Source organism: Ovis aries, chromosome 13 (genome assembly GCF_016772045.2).
Source record: "Ovis aries strain OAR_USU_Benz2616 breed Rambouillet chromosome 13, ARS-UI_Ramb_v3.0, whole genome shotgun sequence".
NCBI classification, from domain to species: Eukaryota; Metazoa; Chordata; class Mammalia; order Artiodactyla; family Bovidae; genus Ovis; species Ovis aries.
In genome coordinates this window covers 17,059,202-17,081,280 of record NC_056066.1, presented here as the reverse complement: position 1 = coordinate 17,081,280, position 22,079 = coordinate 17,059,202, and the positions used below count along the sequence as shown (strand labels likewise).

The window sequence follows — 22,079 nt, the reverse complement described above, 5'->3', positions numbered from 1 at the left end:
GCGGGAGAAATGTAAACAAGTTCGGTCTCGTCAGTGAATTCGTGACCAGTGAAATCATAGAATGTGGAGAAACTGGAAGCTCATGTGGAGAGCAGGAAGCGCATGCCTGGTTCTGTAATTTGATATTTTAACTGGGTGTAACTTGCCTATCTGTAACAGGAAGTTTTTTATGTATTGTGGGGAAGATAAAGAGCACTAAATTGTTGCAAAAGAGCGTATTATGGCTCAAGGCCCAGTCACAACAGGAGAATATGTCGGAAGTATTGATAAGAAAGCTGGAGGAAGATTTAACGGGGTGGATGCCGTTCCCCTTTAAAAAGAAAACGACAGCCAGAAAGCTTTGGGGCTCCGGAGCGTGTATTATTTAATGTGAAAGTGAACTATTTCGGGGCGTCAGCTGCCCAGGGTGGCGACCTCACCTGCCCCGGAAGTACTGGTGCGTTAGCGCCTTGCCTTCCGGGGCGGGTTGCCTGTCGTTGCAGCAGCTGTAGGCTGGGGAGGCCATTTTCCGCTTCTAGGAAGAGTGAGCGCGGAGAGAGGAAAGACGGGGAAAAGAGGGCTCAGCGCCTCCCCGCCGGACCCGAGAAGAGGGACAGTTTTGGCAGGCGGGTGAGGTCGCTGACAGCCTGGAGAAGATGTTTTCCCTGTCGAGCACCGTGCAGCCCCAGGTGGGTCCGGCATCCAGTTTATTTTTCTGTCCCAGCCCTGCTCCGGGCTGTTTGCCATTTGCGTTTCTTGGAAGCAGTTTCCTTTAAGGGGTCGTAGGAGGAAAGCGTTTATTCCAGTTGGAGTCCTGGTGTTGAGAAAAGATCGGGCGACTCTGAGTAAAAGGCTGACGAAGAAGCCTAAGTATAGTACGAGCGTGATGGAGATCTTGGCTTACCGATTTGATTGCGTGGAATTTTGCTGGAAAATCCATCTGGCACTGTTTAGTGCTAAGCATTTCTGGGGTGAGGTTTGGGGAGTGGGTAGGAGGAAAGTCTATCATAGCTGTAGAGGGAGCAAGTGATGTTTCTTTTTTGTCTTTCCGCCTCTTCAAAGACTGGTACTCTTAACCCAGACTCTCTGTTTTTTTTAAATGGCATTTAACCCAGACAGGCGAAGAAATTTGCAAGCTTCTATGAATGCTTTCTCTCTCTCTTTTTTTTAAATCAACAATAACTAATATATATATTTTAAGTTATTACTTGCAGTTAAAGTTTTGATTCGGCCTCCTCGTCATCTTTCCATTTATGAAGCAAAAGAGCAGAGAAAAAAGATTCCAAGGGTTTTATTTTTAATTCTCTCAGGAGTTATCACCTGTGACTGTTTTGTTCTTAGTTCATTTAAAAATCATTTTTGATGGTAACTTTTTTTTTTGGAGAGTTCTTCACAGTTTTGCAAACAAACAGTTCTTGTATACATTCAGTTTTCAAAATATCTTTGACATTCTTTAGTTTTTCTTGGTTTAAGAATATCATTGTGCCCCTTTGTGTAACCTCCACTCGCTTTTGTTTTGCTAGTACTCGTTGGGTTAAAAAAAAGTGGTAGTTTATTTATTTCAGTAGTGTACTAGGTGGACAAAGAAAATATGGAACTTTAATGATGATGTGAAATAAAACATGAGTAGGAGTTTGCCACGTGAATAGACAGGAACAGGTAGACAGAACATCTGGAGGTTCTGAGATGTGACAAGCCTAGCTGATTGGAGGAACAAAAATAAGGCCAGTGTGGCTAGAGCCTGGTTGGTGATTAAAGGGCCAATGACAGAAAGGAGGTTGGAAAGAGGACTTGAAATATAATACAGGGAGTTGTAATATGGGGCTTTGAATTTCATTTGTAATTTGTTGGAAACCACTGAATTCTTTTAAACATGATAAGGAGTGACATGATCAGATTTACATTACAGTCTATTACAGCGTAATACTGGCTTCTTGCTCTGTGGAGAATGTGGAAGAACAAGAGTGGAGGTGTTTTCAGATAAGGTTGTTATTGCAGTAATCCAGAGAGGGGCTAATGCACTGCTAAGGGGTGACAGTGTTTATGAAAAGGAGGGTATGAGATTTATTTTGAAAAAAGAATAGAATTTCATCAGAGATGATGGAAAAAGATGTTTCTGGTTTGATCAGCTGGCTGCAAGAAGGTGTTACTAGGGTGTGGTGAAGTCCTGCCAATCATTTGAAAAAAAATTTGACTTGGTCTGCTGAATATTAAACCTTTTGGAACCTGCAGGAAGTTGGTATCAAGTGTGCATTCATGCTAAGTTGCTTCAGTTGTGTCTGACTCTGCGACCCCATGGACTGTAGCTCACCAGGCTCCAGGCATGAATCTGGGAGTGGGTTGACATGCCCTCCTCCAGGGAATCTTCCCAGCCTAATAATCGAACCAGTGACTCCTGCGTCTCCTGCATTACAGGCGGATTCTTTACCACTGAGCCACCGGGGAAGCCCATGGTATCAAGAAGATCCCATATTAGGAGTATTTATCATTGCTAAGTGGGAGTTAGTGGTGTGTGATGTTGGCAGAGATAATGAAGGAGCTGTATGTACTATAGGCAGTCCTAACTGGGCCACGTAGGACTCTTATGCATTTTATACTGTGGAAGATAGTAACGTTGTTTAGTCACTCAGTCATGTCTGATTCTTTTGCAACCCCATGGGATGTAGCCCGCCAAGTTCCCCTCTCCATGGGATTTTTCAGGCAAGAATACTGGAGTGGGTTGCCATTTCCTTTTCCAGGAGATCTTCCTGATTCAGGGATCAAACCTGCCTCTTCTGCATTGGCAGGTGGGTTCTTTACCACTGCACCTCCAGGGAAGCCCAGAACACAATTTGTATTTCCTGGTTGCTTAATCGGTTTAATACAGTTGAATTTAAATTGTATGACAGAGGGTCAAGTTTTTCATTGAGAAGAGATCAGACCAGCAATTTAAATTCTTCTTCTTCTTTTTTTAATTCTTCTTCTTTTTTTTTAACAAGAATCATGTCTATTTTATTAATTTTATAGAGTGATTTAGATTTAATACATTTGGGCATAGTAAATATTTGACATGAAAAGCAGGTGTATCATAATAGGGATCAGAAAAATAGCAACTCATCTTACATATAATAACTAAAAAATATTTTTCAGTCTGATCATTTAAGTGTTACAAATCCTGAGAATGTTGGACACTGAACAGACTTAGGTACTACCTTATAATTCAGTCTTGCTTGGAAATCATCCTTTAAAAAATGCTCTGAGGTACAAATCAGCTATGTATTAAACATGAATCTTCTACATTTTACAAAGAGTTTAAACAAATATATCAAATGATTACTGTTTAGTGGCTCTTAAAACAGCTCTTAGGTGCAAGGACACACTGTTTCATGATTTCCCATTAAGCTGGGTTTCTCCATTGCAGCCGTCACTAGCTCTTTGTCATTTATCTGCTTATTCATAACTTCCTCTGTTGAGTGGATTCCTTCAGAAATTTAGATTTCCAACATATATTTAAATGGTAAACACTGTTGAAGTTTTACTCTTAAGCACAGCCCAGTAAGAGTTGCTGAAGAGCCATAAGATACTGTTGGCGTGAACCTTATAATGACCACATAGTCGTCTTCATTTATCTCTTGAACCTCCACACAACTTTCTGTTACCGCTTCCATTTCTTCTAAAGTATTGGGCTTCTCTGTGTCCCGGAGAGTTTGAATCAGGTCATAAACCTCTAGCTCTTTTCTCTTCCATGATGCGGGGTTGCTGGGCAGCTCCCCACTCAGAGAGGTGTGAGAGCTACAGGACTCTGCTCAGTGTCCAGGAGAGCAGTCCGGACACTTGCCCCATTCTTACATTCTACCTGAGCCAGTCTGAGCAGTGAGCCTCAGGATTTATCAACTGCCTGGTCTTCAAATGAGCCAAGACAAGCCTAAAGGTCCAGGGAAGCAGATAATAGGTGGGACCAGATGGATTGTTCCAGAGGACCTAGGGAAACAGCAATTTAAATTCTTTACTGAATGAGAAGAAATATAAGTAATTAAAATAAAACTTTTTAAAGGTACAGGCCGAAAACATGTATCTTAATTTGATTCCTGCAGCTTTAAAAGAGCTTATCATTTCTTTCTGACTCTTAAAAATAATACACACTCATTTCCAAAAATGCTGAAAAGAAAAATACCAGAAAATAAAGATCACCCATAATTCCATCACTCCAAGAGACTGCATTTTAGAATAGCTTCTTTCATCCCTTTAACTCTATACAAATATGTGTATGCATACTATTCATTTATTCATGGCTGCACTGGGTCTTTACTGCTGTGCTTGGGCTTTCTTTACTTGGAGCGAGCGAGGGCTTCCCTTGTTGAGGAACATGGACTCAAGCGTTTGGGCTCAGTAGTTGTGGCGTACTGGTTTAGTTGCCTTGTGGCTTGTGGAATCTTCCCAGACCAGGGATCAAACCACTGGACCACCAGGAAAGTTACGTATGCATAATTTTAAAAAAAAAGTTACATAAAGTTTTATAGCTTGCTTTTTTCATATAACAATATTATGATTTTACTTGTGCATCAGTAACCATGGGCTGAAAAATCTTTAAGTGGAACCTGAAGTCAGATTATCTGGGTTAGAATCGTTCCTGTAATATTATACTTTCTTGCTGAATGACTTGGAACATGACATTGAAGCTAATTTCTTGCTCTCTTCATCAGTTAAATAGAAGTAACTAACGTGTTTGTCGCTTATGAGGATTAAATGAGATAGTTAAGTAAAACATATAGTATAAAACCTGTCATGGTAAGAGCCCATTTAGTTTATTCATTTTCTCAACAAATGTTTATTTAGCAACTACTGTGTACATTATTGTTGCACTGGGATACAGTATTGAATGAAAGAGAGAGTTAGAGAAAAATAAAATCAAAGGTGTGTAAGTATTATGTAAAAACATTGTAAATTAATGTATAAACAAAAGAGAAAAATATTAAAATACAGGAAAAAAATCCCTTGTGACATGAAACTTATGTTCCAGTGGGAGAATGTGGTATAATAAATAAAAATATTTAGTCTTTGTTCCCAGTTCTTGGCACAGAGCTCCTGAAGCCCTTGAAATTTCCTGTGTGATAGGTGTATGTTTATTCTTAAAGCCCCTGTTTGGATCACCCACCTGGATTTATGCTAATAAGGGGACTTAGGTTGAGGTTTCTGGTAAACAATATATAGGTAAACAAGTAAATATATAAAGTGTGTTAAGATAACATAAATGTCAAGAAGAAAGAGCAGAGGAAGGCAGTAAGGAATACTTCTTAGGCGAGGGTGGTTTAGTAGGTTGGCCAGGGACGAGACACATGAAAAGGTTGCTTTTGAGTTAAGTACTGAAGGAAGCATGAGAGCAAATTTTGTGACTATCGGGAGAGGTGGGGGTACACAGCAGCACAGAATCCGTGAGTGAGGGCCTGCCAGGCGTGCTCCAGGAACAGCACAGGGGCTGAGGGGGCCCAGAGCAGAGAGCGTAAAGGGGTATTGATGGTGGACCAGGCCACAGAAGTGAGAAAGAGCCAGGGAGTCATCTTTGTTAGGACATCAACTTTTATTGTGAGAAAAGCCATTGGAGAGTTTTGAGCGGAGGAGTGATGAGATCTGACTGGCTTTAATAGAGGCGATTCAGGGAGAAGTTAGGTTGCTGTTTCTAAAAATCCATGTACCGAAAAAAAAATCCACTTAGAGATGATGGTGGCTCAGAATAGGGTGGGGTGGTATAGTAGGGAAGTTGACAATTACAAAATTCTGGATATATGCTTGCTCGTTTCATGTCTGTGAGATATTTCATTTTGTGGTATTGTTTATTTAGCCACTCCCCTATTCTTGGACATTTCTAGCTTTCCATAAATTTTAAGATATTTTGATGAAAATTATCATCTAGGGATATGCAAGCATAGATTATTACTTACCAGATTATTTCCTTGGAATAAATTCCTCAGAGTTAGGTTGCTACAACAATGAAATATATGTGTTTTTAGTACTTTTGCTGTTCAGTTCAGTCACTCAGTCGTGTCCGACTCTTTGCGACTCCATGAATCGCAGCATGCCAGGCCTCCCTGTCCATCACCAACTCCTGGAGCTCACTCAGACTCACATCCATCGAGTCGGTGATGCCATCCAGCCATCTCATCCTCTCTTGTCCCCTTCTCCTCCTGCCTCCAATCCCTCCCAGCATCAGAGTCTTTTCCAATGAGTCAACTCTTCACATGAGGTAGCCAAAGTACCAGAGTTTCAGCTTCAGCATCATTCCCTCCAAAGAAATCCCAGGGCTGATCTCCTTCAGAATGGACTGGTTGGATCTCCTTGCAGTCCAAGGGACTCTCAAGAGTCTTCTCCAACACCACAGTTCAAAAGCATCAATTCTTCAGCGCTCAGCCTTCTTCACAGTCCAACTCTCACATCCATACATGACCACTGGAAAAACCATAGCCTTGACTAAATGGACCTTTGTTGGCAAAGTAATGTCTCTGCTTTTGAATATGCTATCTAGGTTGGTCATAACTTTCCTTCCAAGGAGTAAGTGTCTTTCAATTTCATGGCTGCAGTCACCATCTGCAGGGATTTTGGAGCTCAAAAAAATAAAGTCTGACACTGTTTCTACTGTTTCCCATCTATTTCCCATGAAGTGATGGGACCAGATGCTATGATCTTCATTTTCTGAATGTTGAGCTTTAAGCCAACTTTTTCACTCTCCTCTTTTACTGTCATCAACAGGCTCTTTAGCTCCTCTTCAGTTTCTGCCATAAGGGTGGTGTCATCTGCATATCTGAGTTTATTGATATTTCTCCCGGCAATCTTGATTCCAGCTTGTGTTTCTTCCAGCCCAGCGTTTCCCATGATGTACTCTGCATATAAGTTAAATAAGCAGGGTGACAATATACAGCCTTGATGTACTCCTTTTCCTATTTGGAACCAGTCTGTTGTTCCATGTCCAGTTCTAACTGTTGCTTCCTGACCTGCATATAGGTTTCTCAAGAGGCAGGTCAGGTGGTCTGGTATTCCCGTCTCTTTCAGAATTTTCCACAGTTGATTGTGATCCACACAGTCAAAGTCTTTGGCATAGTCAAGAAAGCATAAATAGATGTTTTTCTGGAACTCTCTTGCTTTTCTGATGATCCAGCGGATGTTGGCAATTTGATCTCTGATTCCTCTGCCTTTTCTAAAACCAGCTTGAACACCAGGAAGTTCACGGTTCATGTATTGCTGAAGCCTGGCTTGGAGAATTTTGAATATTACTTTACTGGGGTGTGAGATGAGTGCAATTGTGCGGTAGTTTGAGCATTCTTTGGCATTGCCTTTCTTTGGTGTATTGCCTTTCTTTGCCTTACTTTTGCTGTATATACCCCCAATACTATCCTGAAAGTTAGTAGTTTTTGACCGGCAATAATCTGAGTATTTACAATTTTTAATGTATAGTTTTGATAAACAGTGTATGTTTAACTTTGTACAATCCCCAGTTCTGACAATAAAAAGGTTTTTTTTTTTTTTTTTTTGCTGTTTTTATTCTAAAAAGCACTGCTGATTTTCAGCTTTTATCTTTTTTTAGGTTACAGTTCCTCTGAGTCATCTCATCAATGCCTTCCATTCACCGAAAAAGACACCCGTTTCTGTCAGTGCATCCATTTCTCAAAACCAGCATCGAGATGTAGTGTCTGAGCATGAGGCCCCCACCAATGAGGTAAGAGTTTTTACCCTGGATGTGTGAGAAAGCTTTTTTGGTTCAGTACATTGTAAACATGCCTGAAATAACTTTCTATGTTTAGGCATTTGTAGCAGGGTGATTTCTGTCTTCAGCTTAATCTCTGTTGTAGGATTAAAGACATCTAATTCTGGCTTTGTTGTATGTGTAGAATATCACTTTGTCCTATTTTTAACATTTATCTTATAAAAAATTTTGTGTGGCAGTGTATTCGTATTCACTTCCTATGTTACTACTTGTGTGATACCGTTTAAGTATTCTTTAGTATTGCTTCAGTGGTAGCAGGGATCCCACAGTTAACTCCACAACTGCCCCACAAGTCTCAGGGAAGATAGAAGAGCAAGAAGTTATTATATGCTGCCTTATAGAAGCTTTCAGGGCAATTGAACAGTTGAAACACAGATACCTGAAAATGAAATGTATTAGCTATGAAACTGTGCTTTGAGTATTCAGAGAATTATAAAATCATCGTGGTCTGGTATATAGCAAATTGCCAATCTAGTAACTTGTGTTTACAAAACTTGTTACCAAGATAGTTGCTTATAGCTCAGAATACATTTTTCATAGTAAACACTATAATATGTGGCTAAGATTCACAGAAGCCTCTTTAGCCTGTAAATGGCTTATATCCTTAGTCCTCATTTGAGGGACTGTGGCAGAGAACAGTATATGTTGTTCATTTGCTAAGTCGTGTCCAACTCTATGCAAACCGATGAACTGCAGCAAGCCAGACTTCTCTGTCCATCACTGTCTCCCTGAGTTTGCTCAGACTCATGTCCATTGAGTCAGTGATGCCATCCAACCACCTCATCCTCTGTTGCCCCCTTCTCTTACCCTCTATTTTTCCTAGCATCAGGGTCTTTTCCAGTGAGCCAGTTCTTTGCATCGGGTGGCCAAAGTATTGGAGCTTCAGCTTCAGCATCAATTCTTCCAATGAATACTCAGGATTGATTTCCTTTAGGATTGACTAGTTTGATCTCCTTGCTGTCCAAGGGACTCTCAAGAGGTCTTCTCCAGCACCACAGTTTGAAAGCATCAATTATTCAGTGCTCAGCCTTCATTATGGTCCAACTCTCAAATCCATACATGACTACCGGAAAAACCATCGCTTTGACTAGACGGACCTTTGTCGGCAAAGTGATGTCTCTGCTTTTCCTAACACTGTCTAGGTTTGACATAGCTATTCTTCCAAGGAGCAAGCGTCTTTTAATTTTGTGGCTGCAGTCACCATCTGCATTGATTTTGGAGCTCAAGAAAATGAAATCTGACACTATTTCCATATTTGCTTTTGGTGGGAGTGGGATGAGGGGATGGTTGTGAGCTAAGTGTTGAAATACAGTTTTATGTAGGAGAAAAATTTGTCTTTATGTTTTCCTTTTATACTAGCATCTTTCTATAGGTGGTCCATTCTTGTTTTTTGACACCCTTCTCAGTTACAGTCTAAGAGAGCTTTCCTAATGCTATGACTGCATGTGTCAAAATTGCTACATACAGCACTATTATATTCATTTCAGAAATTTTGGAATATTTTATGTAAGTGGGAGAAATTAATCTATGATCCTGCTTCTCCTTTTCTGCCTTGTACTTTTATATTTTATAATCGTTGGATCATCTGTGTATGCAGATTAAGATTTTTCCTTCATCATTTAATAGTCTTATGAACTTGTTATACCATACATTAGTTTTTATGACTTCAGACTGTTCATTTTATGGTCTGTTGTTGGGTACTGTTTCCAATTTTTTCTGCCACAAACAACACTACTTGTACTTTCCATGGTACGAAATACTTGACTGTTTCATTAAGTGAAATGGCTAGATCAGTGGTGAGGTGTATTTTAGCTTAAATAGTAGCTAAATTCTAGAAGCCAAAGTTGAGCTTAAGACTGATGGGTTTCAGATACAGAATTGGTGTCTGATCCTCTGGTTTACCCTCATTAGTCCTGTGGTTTATCACTGATTACTGCTTGCTATTTTTTCACAAACATTTCCATTTTTCTTAAGCATCCTTCCTCATCTCTACTCTCACCTCCTTTGTTCTGCCTTTGCTTTCATCAAGTCTTACTCATCCAAACATCCTCTTCACAATACAAGCAAAAAAACTTTCTTTTTAACTTCCTTCCAAGCTGTCTGACTTCTGTGCCTTTTGCTTTCAGACTTAAGAAAAAAGTAGTATTCTGAACTTAATTGTTGCTTTTATTTATACCATCTCCCATTGTAGTTTGGCTACTACTCTTACCATTTTATAGGCTTGGTGTATTTTGTTGATTTCCTTAGCAGTAAATACAGGCATTTTTAAAAATCTGCAACTTTTCCTTAAGAATATCCACTGTTTTCAAAGTACTCAGAAATTGAGTGATACTGCATTGATTCCCCCCCGCCCCCCCTTTCTGTTTTGCTGGACTTCTTTTTATTGCCAGCCTTTTAAATAGTGGATGCATTTACCTGTAATCTAATTTTCATTCTCCACAGTCTCGCAGATTATCTATCTTAATGTTTATATGTTCCTATATGCTGATAACTCCCAAATCTACCTTCAGCTCTATAAAGCGTCTCTAAAGTTTTAAAATAGTCATCTGGTGATTTATTAAAATACCCTCTGGACAGACTTCAAGGACCTCAAATTAAAGATGTCTAAAACTGAACTACTTCAGATTCCAGTGTATTTGATCTTAACAGTGGTTTTAGCACCTCTTTGTCAGTCTGGGTCCAACCAAGGGAAAGAGACCACATAGTCATTTGAACAGTGCAAGTTTAATATACAGAATAAATATTTTTAGTTGAATATTTTAAAAATATTGGTCTTACAGGGGATTGGCATAACTAGGGTTTGGCTAGTAATAAGTAAGGAGAACTTGAAATATATAGGACTTGCAGATTCAAGGAGCAGCTAATACTCCCAGGATTGAGCTACCCACGAAGACTTCTCCACCCTTAGGCTGAGGTTCTGAGGTTGTTGGAGAGGGTATGGCCTTGGCTCACTAAATGGCATAGAAGTTGCTGGTGCTGTACAAGCTGAACCTGATGGAAATCTGCCACCTGGGTACCAGGAGAAGCTGTTTGTGGGAAAGCTGCCAAGTATTGTTGGCAACTGTGCACACAGGAGCCAGGCTTCAGAGAAGCTGCAGGAGCCAGATGCTGGCGAAACCATGGGTGTTGCACCCAGGAGCCTGTTGAGTGACCATAATACATGGCGTGAACCAGGAATAGAAACTCCTCCTACGAAGTCTCTCCAGTGCCCTCTACTGACAACTTAATGTCCTAGCCAACAAAGGAAGACTATTTAAAGGGACCCAGATACATGATTGTGGAGCCAGAGAAAGGACCAAGAGGAGCTGAGAGACAGCAGACTGATAACCAGCGCATCCGTCCAGAACCCCCCTCCCTCATAATCCTGTACTTCACTGGTTTTTTCAAATGTCTGTTGTCTGCCACTTGGTATCTGCATCCCTCTTAGGGCTCAGTTCAGGTTCATGCCTTTTTTCTCTTGTTGTATCAGCCTTCTTTTCTCCAGCTTATCATCTTTATATTCTGTCTTCTTCCTCTAAAACAAAACTAATGATATTAGGTATAGAATTAAATTCAAACACAGCTCCTCACAATTTGGCCATAGCCCTTCTTTCTAGTGCTTTCTTCAGTCACTGAACTTGACTGCATCTCAAACATTCCAGGCCCTCTGATGACTTTTTGTTTGTCCTCTTCCCCGAGGTTTCTTCCCTGAAGTTTCCCCATCATTTGTGAATTAAGTGTTAATTCTGGGAAACCTTATCTGACTTAGGAAATTGGTTGTTCTGTGTCCTGTTACCACTTAAAAAAGAAAACCTCTATAAGAGCAGTTACCATGTAGTATGGTAATTATCATACTCATATGTACTTTATTTCTCTTTGTGTTCCTAGGACCTGATACCCAATAAGTAAGGTGAATAATCTTCTTAGTTAAAAATCTGCATTTCTTTTTGTATTATAAATAGACTTTTTGGTTTCCCTAATTTAGAAGATAAAATATCTTTATAGCTTTTAAATATTGTAGTCCTTCTGGTTCCATTATAATAATGTGCCTTATATTGTACAGTTTTTATTACCTTAAAAAGCACTTATTAAATATTTCATTCTGACTTTAACTGTCTTACTGTATATATTAGGCTATGTAGATGGCCAAGGCATGATCTCATCCATTGATCCATACTATTTTGGCAACCCACTCCAGTACTCTTGCCTGGAAAATCCCATGGACCGAGGATCCTGGTAGGCTACAGTCCATGGTGTCGCAAAGAGTCGGACCCGACTGAGCGACTTCACTTTTAACTGTCTTACTGTATATATTAGGCTATGTAGATGGCCAAGGCATGATCTTATCCATTGATCCATACTATCCTGTTGTGAAATAATTAGGATATATTTTATAATCATTTTCCTAATGAGGAAACGAATTCTAAGAATGTGAAGGACTGGTTACAAAGCTTATAATTGACTAGCACCTGAACATCAATCCAGAGCTATGTAATCCAAGGATCTGACTACATCAGTCATAAGAAGTTGATATTTTACTTGTTTTGTTTAGTTTTACTTCTCTTACTTGAAGTTTTAGCTGTTGGGACTTTAAATTGTTGCTTGTCCTTAGTGGCTCCCTGTCTGCTCATTTGAACAAGAAAATAGCTCACTCCTATTTAATTTCTAGTTATTTCAGAACTGTTTTAAGGTGAAAGTATTGTCTTGACTGGTTTCCACACATCTTTTGCTTTGTTCAATGTCTCTCCTTACTAGGAGTTAGATATGGGTAATTTATAGAACCTTTTGGTTCAAATAAGAATCTCAGCATATGTTTATTGAATGGGCTTTTGTTTATGGTCATTAAAGCTCCATGGACTGCTAATACTATTGGGAGTATGATTTTTTATTTTAAAGCTTTGTCAGATCTCACATGGTTGACCTCAGTAAAGCTAGAACTAGAAAAATCTGCATACCAATTTATTTTTTAAATATTTGAAGGAAAAGAGAATCAATACATTTGTTAGATTTTAAAAATTCACATTTTTTTAGTTAATAAGTACTCTTTAAGTTAAATAGCTTGATGTGATTATGCTTACCTGAGCTAAACAACAAGGACCTACTATGTAATGTTTTGTAGTAACTTATGGTAGAAAATTATATATATATGTAATTCTATATAGTAGAAAATTATATATATATATGTGTATATATATATGGCTTCCCAGGTGGTGCTAGTGGTAAGGACTCCCCCTGCCAATGTAGGAGATGTAGCTGATGCGGGTTTGATCTCTGTGTCAGGAAGAGCCCCAGAGAAGGAAATGTCAACCCACTCTAGTATTCTTGCCTGGGAAGTCCCATGGGGTGATAGTCAGACACAACTGAGCACACACACTTCACATATGTGTGTGTTTATGTGTATATATAACACATGAGTGTGTGTGTATATAACTGAAAAGACATGGGTTTGATCCCTGGGTCAGAAAGGTCCCCTGGAGAAGGAAATGGCAACCCACTCCTGTACTCTGGCCTGGAACGTCCCATGGACAGAGGAGCCTAGTAGGCTATAGTTGATGGGGTCACAAAAGTGGGACATGACTTAGCGACTAAACAACAACGGAAGCATTGTAAATCAACTATATGTCAATAAAAAGTTAAAAAATAATAATGCTTACATGGTTGACTCAATCGTTTACAGCCTGTACTTAACTTAAGGGACCTTGGATTATCTGAATTAAAAGTTGGACAGATTGATCAACTGGTAGACAGTCTACTTCCTGGATTTTATAAGGACAAAAATGTTTCTTCCCATTGGCATACATCTCATGTATCTGCACAGTCCTTCTTTGAAAATAAATATGGTAAGTTAATATAGTTTATGTTTCAGTGAAAGTAAGCCATTTTAGTACTGTTGATATTTTAATAGATAACAAGGTTAGGGGGTTTCCCTGGTGGCTCAGATGGTAAAGAATCCACTTGCAGGGCGGGTGTGATCCGTGGGTCAGGAAGATCCCCTGGAGAAGGGGATGGCAACCCACTCCAGTATTCTTGCCTAGAGAATTCCATGGACAGGAGCCTAGAGGGCTACAGTCTGTGGAGTTGCAAAGAATCGGACATGACTGAGCCACTTAGACTTTCATGTTACTTATTAACATACTTCTGGTTTCCAATGTTTCATCACATTGTAGACTAGTTTTGAAATTGTCTCTTGCAAATAACTTGTTTTGGTTTTTCTAATATTTGGTAAAATCATTTGTTGTATTTCATGATTTGATTGTTTGACAATTAGAAAGTTTAGTTTTTACAATTTCTTTCCAGGTTGCCTAGATATGTTTAGTACTTTACGTTCCTCTTGCTTGTACAGACAACATTCAAGAACTCTTAAAAGAATTTGTTCAGATCTTCAGTACTGGCCAGGTATGAAGCAACAATTATATTTATTTTGAAAAAAATAGATTTGTTTAATATATTCTGATTTGTCTTTCTTAGTGATATTAATGATTAGAAACATTCATTTGTAGCTCACAGTAGAATCTGCAGAATATTTGGAAATAACTAGTGTCAAAGTTTTGGTTCTTAGTAGACATTTTCCTTGTGAAAATTTAAAATGAAAACTGAATGTGATACTGTTTCATTCAGTTTTCATACAGTCTCGGGGTTTTAAAACGTTGAAATCAAGGACACGACGTCTGCAGTCCACCTCTGAAAGATTAGCAGAAACCCAGCACACAGCACCATCATTTGTGAAGGTAATTAGACCTTTTTCATTGTTGTTTGATAAAGCAGTACTTTTCAGAAAGAATGTTCAATATCGGATGTATATTTTTGGCTAGTTGATTTTCTTTCATCTTTTCATTTAGGATGATGGATTAATATTCTATGCAATCATTATATCTACAACATTCTGGATTCCAAGCTACTTTTCCACTAGCCTGTTAGACATCTTCCTTTGTTTTTTCCTGTCAATCTACACCTGCTTATGTATTCTTATGTTAATAAGTAGCATCCATCCAGGCTAGAAACATTGTGGTTAACTATAATTTGTCCATCTTCTCTCACTTCCTGCACCATAATTACTAAAATCCTATTGATCCAGCCTCTTAAATATTTCTTAAGTCTGTCTTCATCCCCAGGTCCACTGCATAGACAGAGATGATTATTTAGTCTCCCTGCCTTCACTTTTGCTAGCTTTAGTCCAATCTCCAGACTGCCATCTGCTGGACTGTCTAAAATGTAATAGTGTAATGGTTGTATTCCTCTGCTTTATTGTCAAATTTCTGCCATGGTACATAAGGCATTTCATCACTTGGCATTCTGCCTAACATTTTTCTGTTCTCATCTTTGAGTGTACCACCTCCTCTCTCCCTCTATCCTCTCCTCTCTTGGTGTTTTAAAGTCCTGTCAAACAAGACTGCTTATTGCTCTTGAGTACTAGAGGCTGTTGTTTCATCAGTTCAGTTCAGTTCAGTTGCTCAGTCGTGTCCGACTCTGTGTGACCCCATGAATCGCAGCACGCCAGGCCTCCCTGTCCATCACCAACTCCCGGAGTTCACTCAGACTCAGGTCCATCGAGTCAGTGATGCTGTCCAGCCATCTCATCCTCGGTCGCTCCCTTCTTCCTTTCATGGCACTGTCAAATTGTTTATGCCCTGTGTTTCTGTGGTTTAGTTATCCCATCCTCTATAAGGTTTTTTCCTGACTTCTTAGACAGCATTTGTTTTACCACCATACCTAGTTCCTCTAATGTAATATCAAAATAACTTCAAAAACTTAGTTATTTGTGTATCTCTTCGCAGTAGACTGAAAATATTCCGATCATTGGTATTTACATCTTCAGAACTTACACACGGTCAAGTATTAACATACGAAAGGTGCTAAGTAAACATTTAATAAATGAGTGAGGTTTTTCTTCCAAGCAGGAATAAAGGAGTGTGACCTGTTGTAAGCTATCAAACCCTAAGTCAACTTGTGACCTGTTATTCAGTAGAGTTAGTGATTTACATAGTTTATATTCACTAACTGCTAGGAGTATATGGGCCAGTGTTAGTTTCCTAATCATTGGCTATTTATTGTTGAGTCTTAATTCTTCACATTGACAATAAAAATTTTAAATTGTAGAATTTTAATGAATTTTTTTGTGATTAGTTGTTATGTTTGGGGGGAATATTACCTATAGTCAATGATACTGATGTGTTGTTTGTGTATTTAGGGGTTTCTTTTGCGGGACAGAGGATCAGACGTTGAGAGTTTGGATAAACTCATGAAAACCAAAAACATACCTGAAGCTCACCAAGATGCATTTAAAACTGGTTTTGCAGAAGGTTTCCTGAAAGCTCAAGCGCTAACACAAAAAACCAATGGTAAGTTGATTAGACACCATCCATATCTGGAGAGGAATATCTGAAAGGAAATCATAGTCCTGCCTCTAAGTGATTATAATAACTTTTCTAACAATTATACAACTTTTTATTGGTTACATTTCCTTATGTTTGTATCTCAAGCTGTGTGGAAAGAGAATATGTCCTGGCACTTTCACTGTCTGAAGTGAACCTAAGTCAGTGATAGAAGTACAAGAGGCTTTGTGAAATTTTTGATAACATGTGCTGAAAGGCGATCATGGAGATTATGCAAAATATACCAGGCTCTGGAACTATGTGTTGTGAAATGTGATTACCAACAGTAACCTCATGTTTGCATTTCATTGAGCTGTCATTTCTCATTGATAACATTTTATTTAAGGCTTTTTTCTTTTTCCTCCAGATTCTTTAAGAAGAACTCGCCTGATTGTTTTTATTCTGCTGGTAGTTGGCATTTATGGACTCTTAAAGAACCCATTTTTATCTGGTAGAGACTCTTTATATTTGACTTTTATTTTTTATATTTTATTTATATATTAAAATAAATTTTATATATTTTATATTTGACTTAAAAAATCTTTTATATACTCATTTCTTTTCCTTAGTCTAAGACTTAGAGATAAGAAAACATTTATGTTTATAATTCCAGGGTCTAGGTCTTTAATCCAAATTTGAGACTTCTCAGATTGGGTTACTTTGAGATTGTTTTTTACATTGAGATAGAAAAATTTTAATCTCTTAAGATTATGTATCATCCACCTCGTCAGAGGACTTACTATATTTGCATTGTCTTATGGATTATAAGAAAAATTCCTTCAGACACTGTATAAATTCAATTGTACTTTTTAAACGATATAAAATATTTTTAAAGTTCCAAGGATTATTTTAGAGTAACAATTTTAACTTTACTTCTAGACGTGATTAATTCCCCAGATTTTTAGGAAATGATACTTAACCAATGATAAAATTCTAAGAACATGCAGAAGAATTTTATAATAGCAATTCAGAGTGAAAATAGTCATCTATTTCAAAGGCACAGTAATATATTCAGTGTATTTAAAATTGACACACAGAAAATTACTTTAGAACCCCAGGTTTTCTCAGTTTGCCAGTCTAAAATGAAATAATAATGTCAGATTTAAGTGGATTCAATTGATTTTTCCAGGTGTCATTCAGTGTTTATACCGTGTTTTCCCCTTTCTTTATGATGATTACCTTGAGAGGGGAAAAAAATGATTTACAGTTAAGAACATTGATTGACCTAGATCAGAAATTATTCCTAGAACTTGATGTAGTCCCAGTTATTTTAAAAGTTATCAAACCTGAGATGAGCTTTTAACATCCAGGAATAGCCTCTTTTATATATAGATCTGCTTTCTCTTGTCTCTCTGTTTTTTTAAAAAATTATTTTTTCTAAAAAAAGGAACTAGTGTATGGATTGATAGGTGGTATCAGCAGGTGGTAGATTATTCTTTTGTGTTTCTTAATTGCATACAATAGAGCTTGAGAACCATTGGTTTACGTTTTTATTATTAGATATAAGGAGAAGAGGAAAATTCTTAGTTTAAATTGGAAAGGCAAAGATGTCATTTTAATGAGAATCATTCATTCCTTGAACATTGTCTCAAAATCCAGAAGACCTAATTCCTACTCCTCGAATTGTGGTCTTAGACATTTAATTTTTCTGGACTTTCTTGCATCTGAAAAATAAGGTAGTTAGAATTTTATGAATCTGTCAAATATGTAAGCATTTTTTCTTGTCCCTTTAGTCCGCTTCCGGACAACAACGGGGCTTGATTCAGCTGTAGATCCTGTGCAGATGAAAAATGTTACCTTTGAACATGTTAAAGGAGTAAGTTAAAAAGTTTACCTTGGTCTCTTCAAACATTATGGTAATTGTATTTTTTATTAGAAAGGTTGAAATAATAGAAAATACATACACGGTCTGTGCCTCCAGTTCTTGGCACAGAGCTCTTAAAACCCTTGTAATTTCTCAGGGGAGAAGAGCACTGGGAGTATCTTTTGTTCTACTGTTTGCTCCTTGATACCAGTTCCTGACACAGGGCTTCTGAGTCCCTTGGAATGTCCTGGGTGATGGCAGTGTCTTTTGTTCTTTTATTTCCTTGTCCCCTTGACTATACAGCTTGTACCTTATGGGATCTTAGCTTCCCAACGAGGGACTGAACCCAGGCCCACAGCTGTGGATACATGGAGTCCTATCCACTGGATCGCCAGGGAAGTCCCAGTGTCTTTTGTTCTAATGAGGTAGCTATGAGTGGGCTCCTGGAGGGGGCCTGGTCACCAGAAAGGTCAAGCTGTGGTTAGAATCTTGGAACTTCCACCTCTACTCTCTGTTCTCCAGAGAGGGGAGAGGGGCTGGAAAGGAGTTAATAATTGATTATGCCTATGTGAGTACACTCCCATTAAAATCCCAACAGGTCGGGGTTTGGAGGAGTTTTTAGTTAGTGAACACATAGAGGCGTGAGGAGAGTAGCATTTTCAGAGAGGAAGTGGAGGGCCTGTACCCCTTCCTGTGTCCCTTACCTACCTCTCTCTTCCTTCTGGCTGTTCTAGGGTATATCCTTTCATAATAAGCCAATAATACCTAACCTGGTTTCCTGAGTTCTATGAGCTGCTCTACCAAATTAAGCCCAAGGAGGGATTCTGGGAATCTCCAATTTATAGCCAATTGGCAGAAGCACAGATGACAACCTAGATGTGGGATTGACATCTGAGGGTGTGTGGGAGGCGGGGAGGGGTAAGTCTTGTGGGACTTTGGCCCATCAGTATGTTTTCTGTTCGCCCCTTCCCAAGTACTTTTTTATCACTGCCCAATGTAAATGAGTTTTCTCACTGAGTTATTAAAAGTTGTGTGATATGAGGTTGTAGGTTGGCTATAAGTATATTATAATGTGAGGGTAATTTAAAATAAATACGTGAAAGTATACATACAAAAAAGGTATTCTTCATTTACACTGGTAGCCAACATTTTTAAATTGAAGTCGCACCCATGAAAAAATTTCCAGTGTTTGTTGAAAATCGAATTCTGGAACACCAGGTTGTATTCTTTGGCAGAGCCATGTTGTGGTTGTCTTTAAAGGGACTGTTGCTTTCCAGTTCAGCACATTTCCACCAGTGCTGTTCTCCATCTGCCCTTTTTCACTCATTTATTGATACCATTTTGCCACTAGGAATTTGCATTTGTGACTTCTGCTTATATGCTGACTAGGAAAATTGCTCACTATTTCTAATAGATAGCTTTCTTAATCCTTATCAGTGTTTTAAAGATGATCTAATATTCTGATTGTAATTTTTGTTGGCCAGATTGGATTTTTTTTTTTGCTAGGGATCTCAATTCTGTAAGATATTATATTTGGGGAATTAAATCTTTAAAATTTTTTTTACCACAACTATTTATAAAGCAGTACACTATAGCTTAATTTTAGTCACTATCCTTCGGCATTTGATAGGAACTAAATTGTTTATATTCTAGTAGTAATTCCAATGGCACCCCACTCCAGTACTCTTGCCTGGAAAATCCCATGGGCGGAGGAGCCTGGTAGGCTGCAGTCCATGGGGCGCTAAGAGTCGGACACGAGTGAGTGACTTCACTTTCACGCGTTGGAGAAGGAAATGGCAACCCACTCCAGTGTTCTTGCCTAGAGAATCCCAGGGACAGGGGAGCCTGGTGGGCTGCTGTCTATGGGGTCGCACAGAGGCGGACACGACTGAAGCGACTTAGCAGCAGCAGCGGCAGCAGCAGCAGTAATTCCTTATAATAAAAATGACTTCATACCTAGTCACAAATTAATGTTATAACTTAAACACAAACTCACTTATCGTTAATATGTAGTAAGTCCAGATAGTTTGCCCTTGAAGCTTATAACCAGGTCAAAAAAAGTTTTAGATTTGAAACATATTAGGCAACTCTATATTAAATACCACTGAGACATTTAACTAGAATTTTGAATGTAACAGTTGTTTTTTTTTTTTTTTAACCAAAGGAGGCAATTGGAAAGGGGTTTCGTTGGGATATGTAAGGAGATTTCATGTATCTGGTACTGAGGGTCAGGGGAAAACCCTTTATGTGAATATTTCTAAAGGGGCCTTTCTGTATACTTTCACTGAAACAAAAAGCGAAATTAATATCAGGTTAAATTTACAATATTCAAAGAGGGTGTCTTGGTAAGAATTAATATTTTAAATTATTTGGTAAATTGTATCACTTCAGGTGGAGGAAGCTAAACAGGAATTACAGGAAGTTGTTGAATTTTTGAAAAATCCACAAAAATTTACTGTTCTTGGAGGTAAACTTCCAAAAGGTAAGGTATCTTTGCTTTCCCATGACTTGACAAAACACTGTAATATATCACTAATTTAACTTTTCTCAGATTTACCTGATGAAAGTTTATTAGTAATTCTTAATTGCTATTTTACAAGTGCTCATTCTGAACATACTATTTTGTTATCTTTTTTCTTTGATAATCTAAAAGTTTGTTATTTCAAACTTTTAAGTAAATTGCAACAATAAATAGTACAAAGAATTCCCTCCATGGTTTTAACTCAGGCTCAAAATTTTTTTTAACATTTTGTTCTATTTGTTAATTGATTTTCTTTACATTTTTAAAAAACCATTTGCAAGTAAATTATAGATGTCATGCTCTTTTGCCCCTAAATACCTCATCATGTGTTGCCTAAGAATTAAGGATATTCCCTTTATTACAATTTCAGTACAGTTATTAAAATCAGGAAATTTAACATAGATCCAAAACTGTTATCTAATCCAAAGTCATATTCAGATATTTATCCCAATGTGTAAATAGTATTTAAATAATACAGGAAAATTAGTTACGAAGCAGGTCCTAAAGTGAATCATTTATAGAGACAAATATGTTTGACTATGTTTGAAAATATTGATCATTGGTGTGCCTTCAACCACAGCACTGTATTTATTAATTCGTAATTATTTAAGTTCTTATCAGATTGTGTTTTTATTTTTTAATTTGAACCATTCTTGTTTATTTTTTTCCTTTAGGAATTCTTTTAGTTGGACCACCGGGAACAGGAAAGACACTTCTTGCCCGAGCTGTTGCTGGAGAAGCTGATGTTCCTTTTTATTATGCTTCTGGATCAGAATTTGATGAGATGTTTGTGGGTGTGGGAGCCAGCCGTATAAGAAATCTTTTTAGTAGGTCTAGAGGATCTTTCATATAGTAATAATTTGTCTTAATGTTAGGAAAAGAGGGTTTCTTAAACTCTGTCTTTGCTTCTTGTTTCTGATTTGATAGTTGGTTGAAATAGCCATTGTAGGATGCTAATCTCAGGTAACTTAGTGTGTGGGCTAAAATAAAACTATTACTTTTCTTTCCAATTAGTCAGAAGAGTTTGTGGAATCACTAGGTTGCTGGATGAGGCTGGGGTCTGTTGAAAACCTGTGGTTTCGTTTGTTTGGGTTTTCTTTTTTTTTGATATGTTTTGTTTTCACCTTATTTATCAATTCTGTAGTATATATTTAAAAAGTATTTGCCTCAAATCTGACTGTATATGGTTTGTACGACTAGGAAGAATGAATGCTCAGTGTTATAATTTTTGTTTCATTTGAGACTACTCTTCTTAAAGCAGTTAAGAAAGACCTTCTTTTATGTATTTGCTCCCTAATGAGTGTTTTTTATTGGCTTTTTAATTATCTTACAGGTTGTTAAATATTTATACAATTTTATTTTAAAGGTGTTGATTTTATTAAACTTACTTGAATCTTTTCTGTCTTTAGGAGAAGCAAAAGCAAATGCCCCTTGTGTTATATTTATTGATGAATTGGATTCTGTTGGTGGGAAGCGAATTGAATCTCCAATGCATCCATATTCACGGCAGACTATAAATCAACTTCTGGCTGAAATGGATGGGTAATTGAATCTTCTGTCTTGAGAATTTGGTGGTGTATTTAGTAGCATTTTAGAGATAGGAAAAATTTTAAGTTAATAGGCAACAGAATATCCTATCTGCAAGGAGTAAAGACAAGCTATTTTGACTATTGTATTGTTTTACTAATG

At 37.9% G+C, this 22,079-nt stretch overlaps 1 protein-coding gene and 1 pseudogene across 2 annotated transcripts in view; one reads left to right on the top strand and one right to left on the bottom strand.

The window, feature by feature from the left end:
* The first annotated feature begins 503 nt into the window (after positions 1–503).
* YME1L1 (YME1 like 1 ATPase) overlaps positions 504–22,079 on the top strand; it is a 30,184-nt gene continuing 8,608 nt past the window's right edge. Inside the window, exons 1-11 of one of the 2 annotated variants that reach the window (XM_004014191.6) lie at positions 504–668; positions 7,535–7,666; positions 13,371–13,533; positions 13,991–14,089; positions 14,312–14,421; positions 15,882–16,032; positions 16,433–16,516; positions 17,799–17,881; positions 20,261–20,351; positions 21,065–21,217; positions 21,800–21,932. In XM_004014191.6, the coding sequence (XP_004014240.1) occupies positions 636–668; positions 7,535–7,666; positions 13,371–13,533; positions 13,991–14,089; positions 14,312–14,421; positions 15,882–16,032; positions 16,433–16,516; positions 17,799–17,881; positions 20,261–20,351; positions 21,065–21,217; positions 21,800–21,932 (1,232 nt within the window). In that variant the 5' untranslated portion in view covers positions 504–635. Of the gene's footprint in view, positions 669–7,534; positions 7,667–13,370; positions 13,534–13,990; positions 14,090–14,311; positions 14,422–15,881; positions 16,033–16,432; positions 16,517–17,798; positions 17,882–20,260; positions 20,352–21,064; positions 21,218–21,799; positions 21,933–22,079 lie in introns of those variants that run through there. The other variant, XM_012188210.5, reaches the window with a different exon arrangement.
* On the bottom strand, positions 3,299–3,801 carry LOC121816272 (cytosolic iron-sulfur assembly component 2A-like; annotated as a pseudogene).